This window comes from Chrysemys picta, chromosome 12, assembly GCF_011386835.1.
Source record: "Chrysemys picta bellii isolate R12L10 chromosome 12, ASM1138683v2, whole genome shotgun sequence".
Taxonomy (NCBI): Eukaryota; Metazoa; Chordata; order Testudines; family Emydidae; genus Chrysemys; species Chrysemys picta.
This window is the reverse complement of record NC_088802.1, coordinates 8,805,478-8,817,239: the sequence shown is the minus strand read 5'-3', so window position 1 is coordinate 8,817,239 and position 11,762 is coordinate 8,805,478. Positions and strand designations below refer to the sequence as shown.

Below are 11,762 nucleotides of genomic sequence, written 5' to 3'. Positions count from 1 at the left end.
GCCATGATGGGACTTCTCCACGTGGTCCCCTCCCTGCTCCTCCTCTCCCTGCCAGGCCCCAGCTCTGGCTCCGATGACAATGGCACCGTGGTGCTCACCACCAGCGGCCCCATCCGGGGCAAGCGCCTCTCGGCCGGCTCCAGCACAGTGACGGCCTTCCTGGGCATCCCCTACGCCGAGCCCCCCATGGGGGCCTTGCGCTTCCAGAAACCGCTTCCCCACCAGCCCTGGAGCCACGTCCTGGAGGCCACCGGCTTCGGCAACGCCTGCCACCAGCCTCCGCTTACTGGTTACCCTGATGCCGAAATTTTCTTCGTCAATACGCCGCAGTCTGAGGACTGCCTCTTCCTCAACATCTGGGTGCCCCATCCACGGCCTCCCGTGCTGGCCCCCATCCTCGTCTGGATCCACGGCGGGGGGTTTTATATGGGTGCAACCTCTGTGGAGCTCCACAGTGGCCGCTTCTTAGCCGCCACCGAGAAGGTGATCGTGGCCTCCATGAACTACCGGCTGGGGGCGCTGGGCCTCCTGTCTCTGCCCCCGGCTGCCCCGGGGAACGCCGGCCTGTGGGACCAGCGCCTGGCGCTGCGCTGGGTGCGGGACAACGCAGCCGCCTTCGGTGGGGACCCGGCCCGTTTGATGCTCTTTGGCCAGAGCGCTGGGGCTGTGGCGGTCGGCCTCCACCTCCTCTCCCCAGGGAGCCGGCCCCTCTTCACCCGCGTCACAATGCAGAGCGGAGCCCCGACAGTACCATGGGCTTGGATTTCACCCATGAAGGCCAAGGAGAGAGGCCGGAGGCTGGGCCAGCTGCTGGGCTGCACCGATAGCGATGACACGGCCCTGGTGGGCTGCCTGCAGGGGAAGGAACCCGGGGAGTTCCCCAAACACGAGTTCTCTGTTTTGCAGTACCCGGATCTGTTGGGGATATCCTTTGCGCCAACACCAGATGGGGATTTCCTCCCTGATACACCACCAAGGCTACTCCAGGCCCAGCATGACCAGCCTATAATACCCATCCTGACCGGCATCACTGCCAACGAAGGCTCCTACTTGCTAAGTGGCAGTGTCCCCAGCGTCAAACTGGAGAACGCCAGCTCCATCGGGTGGCATGAGCTGCTGAAGCTGGTGAGGCTCATAGCACCAGGGGCACCAGAAAAGGCCACCCAGGCCATGGCACAGCAGTACAGGCAGGAGGGGGAGAAGCAGGGGGAGGCACAGTACCGATGGGCCATGGAACAAATCATTGGTGACTACGCCATTGTGTGCCCGGTAGCCAAGGTGGCTGGGCGAGAGGCGGAGGCTGGCAATCCCGTGTATGCCTACTACTTCACCCACCGCAGCAGTGGCTTGTCTTCACCTGAGTGGATGGGGGTACCACACAGCTCTGATCTGCTCTTCATGTTTGGGACCCTTGCATCCGTGAGAGGCACCAACTACATGCACACGGAGGCCGAGGCAGGGCTGAGCCGCAGGGTGATGCGGTACTGGGCGGAATTCGCCAGAAGTGGGTAAGGGAATCCCCCACAATCCTCTTGTGCCCCTGAGCCAGACCATGAGAGAAGCTGTAACTCTTTGGCCAGGTGAACACAACATCCAGGAAGACCCGGCTCAATGCCATGCAAGAAGGCGTCCCTGTGAAAAATAGTTAATCTATTTGGTTGAAGCCCCTGACCTAGAGCTGAACTTACTTTGGGGATGTAAAATCTGAGACCCCTGATTCCTGGTTAGGGATAATTCCCTTCTTCCCTCATCAGGATGTCAGTGATCCCATAAACACATGCATTCTCATTAAAGGAAACATGGTTTTTAGCTAGTAGCCAATGATCTCAGAATTCTGCCTGCCCTTTCCCAGCTGTTCCACACAAACTCAGGGGATGCCTATGCTACGAAGACCGTATGGTCATGGCTACAGCACCATAGCTAGACCGGAGTCACCCCATAGTGTAGACACGGCCTACCTTGAGGGAAGGGGATTTTCCACCGGTGTATGAACACTGCCTCCCCAAACCACAATCGCTGCCTTCCCAGCACCAGCCTTCATAGGCACCGACTCTGTGGAGCACCCATGGGGAAAAATTAGTGAGTGCTCTGCACCCACTGGCAGCAAGCTCCCCTCACTCCCCGCCCCAGCACCACCTCTTCCCCTGAGCGCGCCGGGTCCCCGCTCCTCTGCCTACCTCCCAGCGCTTCCCACCCGGCCACTGCCAAACAGCTGTTTGCAGTCTCCAGGAGGGAGGGGGCGGAGCGGGAAGGTGGCATGCTTACGGGAGGAGGCGGGGAAGAGGCAGGGCCGGGGTGGCGATTCGGGGAAGGAGTCGGAATAGGGCCAGGGAGGGGGTGGAGTTGGGGTGGGGACTTTGGGGAAGGGGTTGGAATAGGGGCAGGGGTGGGGCCTCATGGAAGGGGTGGAGTGGGGGTGGGGCTAGGGGCCAGCGGGGGGTTGAGCACCCACAGAAAAGAGGGAAGGTGGACGCCTATGCCCTCCTTCCACCAACATAACTGCAGCTACACTGGGAGTTGGGTCGGCACAGCTTCCTCCGTCAGCTCTGGCAGCCTAGCTTTTAGGGCTTAGATATCGGAAAACAGTGGCCATCATTCATGGGTGGCACGGGAACCGCCAGCTGGGGGAGGCTAGCCCCCGGCCCCACCCCTTCCACCTGAGGCCCTGCCCCTTCTGAACCCCCCACCAATGCCCAGAGCTCTCCCCACCGCAGCTGCTGGCCCCTGCCCCAGGCTAGTGCCCCCAAGGCCTGGAGCACCCTCAACCCCAGGGTGACGGGAGAGCAGGTGGCATGGCCTGAGCCGGAGCCACCCCACAGGGAGACTGGAGCCATGCCGAGTGGGAAGCGGGGGCGGGGGGGAAGACTGGGGGCAGGGCATGGGCAGGGCCATGCCTGGCTGTTTGGGGAGGTTCAGCCTCCCGCAGCCTATGATACCCGCCACCCATGCCATCGTTCCTAGGAGCAGTCTCACTTTATGCAAGGGCTGTAGGCCAATGGCAGCCATCATAACTTAGGGCAGCCTGTGGCTTCAAACTTGAGAACAACTGGAGATAGCAGCCATCTTTATAAAGGGCAACCTGTGGCGTTACCACATGTGAGGAGAATTAGAGGCAGCCACCATCTTAACTGAGGGCAGCCTGCGGCTTCACTCTGATTGGGAACAACAAGGGATGGTAGCCATTTTGGAAAAGGGCTAGACTTTGCAAGTTTAATGACCCCTTGGTCTGGGATGTCAGACTCCAGCAGAGCATGTTCCCATTCCTGCCCAGGCCTGGCTCTGGGTGGGGAGTGTGATCTCTGGGCTTCATCAACTGTCTGTTGAAATCCCAGAGCATCATTCACCTCCCCGTGTGGGGCGTGTTTCCCCCCCAGGAATCCCATAGGGACAGGGAACAGCAGGGACCAGTGGCCTCGCTATGACCCCAGGGAGCAGAACTTCTTCCGCATCGGCATGGAGCCACCCCAGGTCAAGGGGCGATCCCCTGCCCGGCACTGCAGGTTCTTGGCATGGCTGACCAGAGCGTAGCAGAACGCCACAGGTGAGCAGCAGTGGGGTGAGAGGACAGCAACTCTAGAGGGGAAAGGCCGCATGCCCCCCCCCCCCCGAGCCAGCCAGTCCCCACTCCACACTGGACCTGGATCAGAGCTAGCGCCCCCAAAGGGGAAGGGCCTCATATCCGATTCCCCTCACCCCATGGGAACATGGGATGTTACAATTACACCTCCACAGCATGTCTTCCGAAGAGTCAAAACTTGCTTGCACACTAAAGAACTTTGGAAGACTATGTACTAGCGCCACCTAGTGGTGCTTCCTCTTTGTCCTTTTTCTTCTCTTTATATCCCCCCAAAAGCATGATTTTGTCCCCAGCGTGAGGATGCCCCCCCCCCTTTTCCTGCCCCATGGTTCACTCGCCGGTGTCTTTTCTCCTGTGTTAACTTCATGTCCACATATGGATGCCGTATGTAAACGGAACTTCATTTACATGAGCACCGAGGTAGACAGGCGAATAAGCCATAACCTTTGTCCAGCAGAACTCTGCTTTTCCCTTGGTCTCTAAAACTATTTTCAGTACTTAAGCACAGCTCCTTAAACATCCCCCTTACGTACATCTCGCAATGATTACGGGGCTCGGTACAACAGAAGCTTCACATGACGGAGTTTATGGATAAATACCATGAAAGCGGGGTGTTAGGTGTAGTGAGTTTGTCAGGCCTCTCAGAAGTGGCTGTTACAGACCAGTAAAACCTTTGCCAGCTGAGACCAGCTCTGTGTCAGCATGGCAGGATGGATCCAAAGACAGAGGGGGATGGGGGCTGGTGGCCAGTAAGGGCAAGGAAGTGATAGAAGGCTTTGAAAGAATGAAACGCAGCTGGGTTCTGGGGAGCGGCGCAGCTGCTGTGTAACAAGGGAGTGAAGGAGAAACCAGTAGACACTGAGAAACCTATGTGCCACAGGCCTCTTATGGGAGGCAGAACAGAACCTTGCATGTTGGACCCTGGGGTCACAGATGCTGGGAAACACGGGAACTCCAGCAGCACAGTGTCCCCTACTACTACAATGTAGCATTGCAGTCGGAAAGGACTGTGAGGGGAGAGCGCCCCCTACTGAGCCCCCAACCTGCTCCCTGCAGCACAGCGCCCCCTAGTGCCACACTAGGGCAGCACTGACTGCCAGGGGACAGCACCCCCTACTGAGCCCCCGGCTTCCAGCACCTAGGTTTCAGCTGCAGGTTTCCCACCCCACTTTCAACCACACCAAACCCTGCTCAGGTTGAGTTTATCCCCACTGCTGTTAACCCCACTTGCTATGTATCCCGCAGGAGCAGACCCAGGATGTGTGCGGCCCAGGAAGTGACACATGAGGAGCTGAGCAATTACAATTCCCCTGCCGGGGCGGGACCCGACCCTCCTTGCAGATGACAGCATCCAGTTCCTGTTAGCGCCTGCAGCAGCTGCTGATTTATTAATCGCACTGATAAACCCCTCAGTCGTCGCCGGACTAAACCGCCCCCTGTAGCCTCCCCGTGCATTAAAGCATATTCAGTCTACAGCCACTACCCTGGTGTGCGAGATTGGTTAGCTGCTCCTAAGCAGTGGGGAGGGAGCGAGAGAGCGTATGTGTGTGTGTGTTGGGGGCAGGGAGGTCCGTGTCCAGATAACGGGGGGCACAGATTACATGGGGAGGTGAATGATGCTCTGGGGTTTCAACAGACAGTTGATGAAGCCCAGAGATTACACTCCTCACCTAGAGCCAGAAATGGAACCCAGGAATCCTGGCTCCCAGCCTGCCCTGCTCTAACCACCAGATCCCACTCCCCTCCCAAAGCTGGGAATAGAACCCAGGAGTCCTGGGTCTCAGCCCTCTGCTTTAACCCCTAGACCCCACTCCTGTCTATGCTGGTGCTCAGTGGACTGTGAAGAAGAGCCGTACACACTCAGGGATCTCAAAAATCAGTGCTTTATTGCAGGCCATTATACAATACAAGCCACAGAGACAGTTCCTACCTGGCCAGTTGTCACCCCACACACGCCAGGGAGGTGGTGGAGGTTTCTTTGTATCCCAATATACAAAGACAGGGGCAGGGGGACAACAGCCTAGATCAGAACGAGAATCCCCTGGAGGGGAAAGGCCTCATGTCCCATTCCCCACCCCCCAGGGTCTGGATTCTATATTTGCCGTTGCTCCCACGAGATGCATTTCCAAGCAGGGTTTGAAGCACCAAACCTGGCTCTCCAGTGCAGACATCAACTCACACGTGCACTAGTTACACATAGCTTGGTTGAAACCTTTCAAGCCCTAACCCTCTCCCCCATCCTTCCCCCCAGCCGCTGGAGCAGGAAGTCGATCCTTCACCTCAGCTGGCGGTGGGGCAGCTGCTCTGCCATGTACTGCCTGGGGCAGAAAATATATTTCCCCAAGGTCTTTCCAATGAGGCTTGCCCCCTCTCCAGCATCAATGAACCCCCTACGCTTCCCTCACCCCCAGTAAGACATGGGAGGTGAACTCTGCCTTCTCAGCTCCTATGCAATCCCCTGACTCCTAAACCATTAGGTTACCTTCCCGTGTGCTCAACGGCTGCTGTGCCCCACCCCAGAGGTCGCTGCATCTCGGCACTGATGGAGCGATGCCAGTGCGGCGCTGCTGGATGGATGCTATCCGCTGCCCCACCCCAGAGGTGGCTGCATTTCAGCCAGGGGAGCCTTTCCGCTGCGTATCGAAGCCTTTGGCCCCTGCCCTGGATTCCCTCCAGCCGGCCCATGCCCCCCTCCCCCATGCATGTGCTGAGCTCAGCAAGGTCACTGCTCTCAGGATCAATAAACCACGGGGGCTGTTAGTCTCTGGGTTGGAGCCGTCCAGTCAGATCCATCGTCCCCCGTTTGCTGAACCGTGAGCCGCAGTGAGAGCCACAAAGCTGCAACTGCACTGGGGAGACGGACAGGTGAGTCTGTGCTGCCGCTGAACCCCCAGCTCCGAGAGAGGGAGAGAGGGGTCAAGGGAGGGAACGATGCGGGGTCAAGGGCTGCATATTGGATCTGCCCTGCGGATTACCCGTCCAATACACGAGTTCTCAGACCCCACACCAAGAGCTGGGGATAGAACCCAGGAGTCCTGGCTCCCAGCCCCCCCTGCTCCAACCCTCTAGACCCCACTGCCCTCTTTGTTGGTGCTCAATGGACAGCAAGGAAGAACCGTATTCTCCAGGGTGCCCAAGAAAATCGGTGGTTTCTTGATGACAGTTGCAGGCCCTTATACAATACAAAGCACAGGGACACGTTCCTTCCCCGGCCAGCTGGCAGTGCACATGACAGTCACCCCACACACATGGGGGGAAGGGGGGGAGTCTTCTTTCTACCCCAATATACAGAGACAGGGGCAGGGGGATCTGGGCCTGGATCAGAGCCAGCATCCCCTGGAGGGGAAAGGCCCCATGTCCCCTTCACCACACTGGGGGCAGACCACAACCAGTGCCCCCATGGAGGGGAAAGACCCTGTGTCCCATTCCCTGCCCCCCAACCCAGCCACTCCCCCACCTTGGGCCTGGATTCTATATTTCCCGTTGCTCACACAAGATGCATTTCCAACAGGGGTTTGATGCTCCAAACCTGCCTCTCCAGTTCTGACTCCCAGCCCCCATGCTCTAACCCACTAGGCCCCACTCCCCTGCCAGAGTTGGGGCTAGAACCCAGGATTCCTGACCCCCCAACTCACTAGATCCTGTGCCCGTCCACACAGACCCTGCAGCTTCCCGCCCAGGTCTGGATCACCTGTTTGTCGCTGTCCCCCCATTCCCTCTACTTTGTCTGGTTTCTCTGCTCTCTGCTGCCTTGGTATCTCGGGTCCCACAGCTGCTGGGCTCAGGGGTACAATTCGTGACGCCACTGTGTGAGATGACCATGCCCCGAACTCCTGGGTTCTATCCCCAGCTCTGGAAGGGGAGTGGGGTCTCATGGGTTAGAGCAGAGGGGGCTGGGAGTCAGGACTCCTGGGTTCTATCCCCACCTCTGGGAGGGGAGGGGCATCTAGTCGTTAGAAGTGGGGGAGCTGGGAGCCAGGACTCCGGGGTTCTACCAGTAGGGGGTGGGGGAATGCGACGGTTGCCCTCCCGTCCTGACTCGTTCTCCCAGGGCAGGAAGGGCGCTCTCACCCGCATTGGGGTGAAGGACGTACCAGGGTGAGCTCAGCAAAAGACTCAGCACGCTAGGGCGAATGACCGGTGGGGCTGTATTTGCTAAAGGGGAACAAGGACAGCAAAGGAAACTATCTGTCCCCATTGGTTGGTGGAGGGCTTGGATCAGATCAGGACTGGCAATGGCTGAAGGGGAAAGGCCCTATGGCTCTTCCCCTGTAACTCCCTTGGGGGGCGGTTCCCTTCCAGCTGCCGCGATGCTGGGACTCCTCCCCTGCCTGCTCCTCCTCTCCCTGCCGGGCTCCAGCTCCGGCTCCGATGACGACGGCACCGTGGTGCTCACCACCAGCGGCCCCATCCGGGGCAAGCGCCTCCAGGCCGGCTCCAGCACAGTGACAGCCTTCCTGGGCATCCCCTATGCCGAGCCCCCCGTGGGGGCCTTGCGCTTCCAGAAATCGCTTCCCCACCAGCCCTGGAGCCACGTCCTGGAGGCCACCGGCTTTGGCAATGCCTGCCACCAGCCTTTGCTTACTGGTCACCCTGAGGCTAATGTCTGGACACCGAAAACACCGCAGTCCGAGGACTGCCTCTTCCTCAACGTCTGGGTGCCCCATCCCCCGCCAAACGGGACGGCCCCCGTCCTCATCTGGATCCATGGAGGGGGGTTCTTCACAGGGGCAGCCTCCCTCGACATGTATGACGGACGCTTCTTAGCCGCCACTGAGAACGTGATCGTGGCCTCCATGAACTACCGGCTGGGGGCGCTGGGCTTCCTGTCTCTGCCCCCAGCCACCCCAGGGAACGCCGGCCTGTGGGACCAGCGCTTGGCACTGCGCTGGCTGCGGGACAACGCGGCTGCCTTCGGTGGAGACCCGGCTCGTTTCCTGCTCTTCGGCCAGAGCGCTGGCGGTTCCTCAGTCAGCTTCCACCTCCTCTCTGCGGGGAGCCGGGCCCTCTTCACCCGCGCCGCGCTGCAGAGCGGAGCCTCCACCGCACCATGGGCTTGGATTTCCCTCGAGGAAGCCAAGGAGAGAGGCCGGAGGCTGGGCCAGCTGCTGGGCTGCGCCAATAGCGATGACACGGCCCTGGTGGGCTGCCTGCAGGGGAAGGAACCCGGGGAGTTCCACAAACACGAGTTCTCCGTCTTGCGCCACAAGGACCTGCTGGGGCTGCCCTTTCTGCCGACACCAGATGGGGATTTTCTCCCTGATACACCACCAAGGCTGCTGAGGGCCGGGCACGGCCAACCTATGCCCATCCTGGCTGGGTTCACCTCCAACGAAGGCGCCTACATGTTAAAATTCAGTCCTCTTGACTTCAGCCTGGAGAACACCAGCCACATCGGCTGGGAAGAGCTGCTGCAGGTGGTGAGGCTGGGAATGCCAGGGGCCCCAGAAGAGGCCGTGCAGATCGTGGCACGGCGGTACAGCCAGGAGAGGCAGGATGAGGCACGGTACTTATGGGCCATGGACCAAACCACCGGTGACCGCCTCTTTGTGTGCCCGGTAGCCGAGGTAGCTGGGCGAGAGGCGGAGGCCGGCAGTCCTGTGTACACCTACTACTTCACTCACCGCATTCCTGGCTTGTCTTTACCTGAGTGGATGGGGGTGCCACATGGCTCCGAGGTGCCCTACCTCTTCGGGACCCTAGCGTTCATATGGGGTGCCAACTACACTCTCACGGAGGCCGAGACCGGGCTGAGATGCAGGGTGATGCGGTACTGGGCAGAGTTTGCCAGGAGCGGGTAAGCGAATCCCCCAGAATCCTCTCGTGCCCCTGAGTCCTAACAGCCCAAAACGCAGCCCCAGTGATCAAACCAGCACAGCGAGTGTCCCCCTTGAGCCAGTTGTCCACAACGTGGTCTGGCAGCCAAGTCTCAGAAGAGTTCCTTCTTAAATATAGGTCACAATAGGTCCAACTTATACCCCTGGCTGGAGGGAGAGCTAAATTTTTATGAGAGGGGCAAAATTTTAAACATGATGATTCATAGTTAGTAACAGTCCCCTTCCTCTTTCACATGGATATTTTGAAAACACAACAACACGAACACGAACACGCTCCTGCAGGAAAACAAGTAGCTTAGATAACAGCCCCTGGCTGGCTCCTCTTTCCCAGGCCAGCCCTGACCAAAACAAAGCTACAAACCCAGAAAACCCTGATAGTATCACCACCACCACCTGTGGCTTCAATCCCATTGAGAACATTAGAAGGAAGTGGCCATTTTTAGTTAGGGAAACACATGGCTTTCTCTTGTTTGGAAGAACAAGAGACAATGGACATCTTAACTGAGGGCAAACTCTGGCTTCAGCCTCCTTCCCACCCAGGTCTGTGGCCCCATGTTTCCCCACCACTACAGTGTACTTCCCTCTCTCGCTATGTTGCACTGTTCCCCACACTGCCTATTCTATGTCTGAGAGCACAAAAGGAAAGCCATCTTCACTGAGGGCAGCATATGGCTTCAGTCTCATGGAGAACAATGGCACCCTGAGTATTAGTCCTTTTGAGAAGAACAGGGGGTGGCAGCCATCTTAACTGAGGGTGGCCATTTTGGAAAGGAGCCAGATTTTGCAGATTGACTCCCAAGGACTCCTGCATCTGGGTGTCAGACTCCCATTGGAGCACATTCCCACCCCCCACCCCCACCCCAGGTCCAGTTCTAACTTCCATGGGACGTGTTCAATTTCCCCCCAGGAACCCCACAGGGTCAGAGGGCAGCAAGGAGCAGTGGCCCCTCTACAACTCCAAGGAGCAGAACTTCGTCCGCATCAACACAGAGCCACCCCAGGCCAAGGGGACATCTCCTGCCCAGCACTGCGGCTTCTTGGCATCGCTGCTCAAAGAGACGCCGAGCCCCATGGGTGAGCATCAGTAGGGTAAGAGGATGCAGCGCTGGAGGGGAAAGGCCTCGTATCACATTCCCCGTCCCCCTGAAGCAGCCAGTGCCCCCATCCTGGGGCCAGATTGGAGCTGGCACATCCTATAGGAAAAATTCCCTCTGTGCCATTCCCTGCCCTCCTGAGCCAGCCAGTCCCCTAGATCTGAGGATGGATTACAGCTGGCATCCCCTAGAGGGGAAACGCCTTGTGTCCCATTTGCCACTTTTCATGTGAACATGGGATGATCCTCGCGCCTCCTAGACGGGCAGACACCTGTGGGGAGCTCTCCCATCCCCTGAGGTCCCCAGAACCCACGTGCTGTGGGGCAGCCCCAAACTCAAGCCCAGTTTGTGGTTGTTTGGGCCTTTTCAGTGGCAGAATGACATCTGCGTTTCTTCCCCCAGCTGAGACCCACAGAACTGCTGACCCCTCAAGGAAGAAGGAACATGAGGAAGAGAAGGAGAACTGAGCCCCATAGAGGAAGCCAGGACCTGCAGCATCAAATCCCAGATGCCTACCACCAGCTGAGCAAAGGGAGTAATTCCCCCAGCTGGGAGTCAGTAGACGGCTGCTGTAGTAATTAATCTGGCCACTAGATGGGGCTATCATCCTATTCACTTAGCATTGACGACCTTTCCAGGCATGTTTCCTAGCAGTATGTAATTCAGCCATTAGATGTCGCTGTGTGCAGCATATCGCTCCAGCCAATGTGGTGTCCCTGGTAAACAAGGAAGACCACTCTAAACCGAGAGCTGTGTAGAAGCCTGTTTGGGTTAGTAGCTGCTTTCTTTAATAAACGCCTTCTGTTATTATTATTTATTATGTGCGTCACCAAGTGAGATAGAAGAACCCAGGAGTCCTGACTCCCACCCCCTTCCAACCCAGTAGGCCCCACTCTTGTCCCCAAGCCATGGATTGAACCCAGGAGTCCTGACTTCCAGCCCCCTCCAACTCAGTGGGCCCCACTCTCGTCCCCAAGCCATGGATTGAACCCAGGAGTCCTGGCTCCCAGCCCCCCACATCATTATACATTGCGAAGTGACACCACTTTTCCCCATCTGAGGTTCTGTCAGTTTGACTGGGTTACCCCAGACGTCTCCATGGCCGAGCAGAGATCTGGTGGGTTGCTGACCTGAGACGTGCCAGGGAAGTGCCTGTGCGTGACTGAGAGGACCCGAGGCTGTGATTCATCCTCTTTCAGCGGCACCGCGGGTTGCTCACTCCAGGTTGACAAGCCCCTGCTAAAAGCTGCCTGC

General features: G+C 58.3%; 2 protein-coding genes across 3 annotated transcripts; both read left to right on the top strand.

Annotated features, from left to right (window-relative positions):
• LOC101941289 (acetylcholinesterase-like) lies at window positions 1-5,045 on the top strand. Its single transcript, XM_065563227.1, has 3 exons — window positions 1-1,508; window positions 3,375-3,541; window positions 4,823-5,045. The coding sequence occupies exons 1-2, from the start codon at window positions 4-6 to the stop codon at window positions 3,526-3,528; spliced, it is 1,659 nt and encodes a 552-aa protein (XP_065419299.1). The 5' UTR covers window positions 1-3; the 3' UTR covers window positions 3,529-3,541; window positions 4,823-5,045.
• A 1,238-nt stretch (window positions 5,046-6,283) lies between these two features.
• Window positions 6,284-11,321, top strand: LOC103307353 (acetylcholinesterase-like). 2 transcript variants are annotated; one of them, XM_065563216.1, is made up of 4 exons: window positions 6,284-6,442; window positions 7,880-9,374; window positions 10,322-10,485; window positions 10,908-11,321. In XM_065563216.1, the coding sequence occupies exons 2-4, from the start codon at window positions 7,888-7,890 to the stop codon at window positions 10,973-10,975; spliced, it is 1,719 nt and encodes a 572-aa protein (XP_065419288.1). In that variant the 5' UTR covers window positions 6,284-6,442; window positions 7,880-7,887; the 3' UTR covers window positions 10,976-11,321. The 2 variants fall into 2 exon arrangements, with proteins under 2 accessions (XP_065419288.1, XP_065419287.1); XM_065563215.1 differs by having other exon boundaries at window positions 10,322-10,488; window positions 10,911-11,321.
• Window positions 11,322-11,762: the final 441 nt, after the last annotated feature.

Coding starts and splice junctions, on each gene's coding strand:
- LOC101941289 (XM_065563227.1), top strand. CDS start 4: ATGATGGGACTTCTCCACGTGGTCCCCTCCCTGCTCCTCCTCTCCCTG. Junction 1,509..3,374: donor GCGGAATTCGCCAGAAGTGG/GTAAGGGAATCC, acceptor TTTCCCCCCCAG/GAATCCCATAGGGACAGGGA.
- LOC103307353 (XM_065563216.1), top strand. CDS start 7,888: ATGCTGGGACTCCTCCCCTGCCTGCTCCTCCTCTCCCTGCCGGGCTCC. Junction 9,375..10,321: donor GCAGAGTTTGCCAGGAGCGG/GTAAGCGAATCC, acceptor ATTTCCCCCCAG/GAACCCCACAGGGTCAGAGG. Junction 10,486..10,907: donor CAAAGAGACGCCGAGCCCCA/TGGGTGAGCATC, acceptor CGTTTCTTCCCC/CAGCTGAGACCCACAGAACT.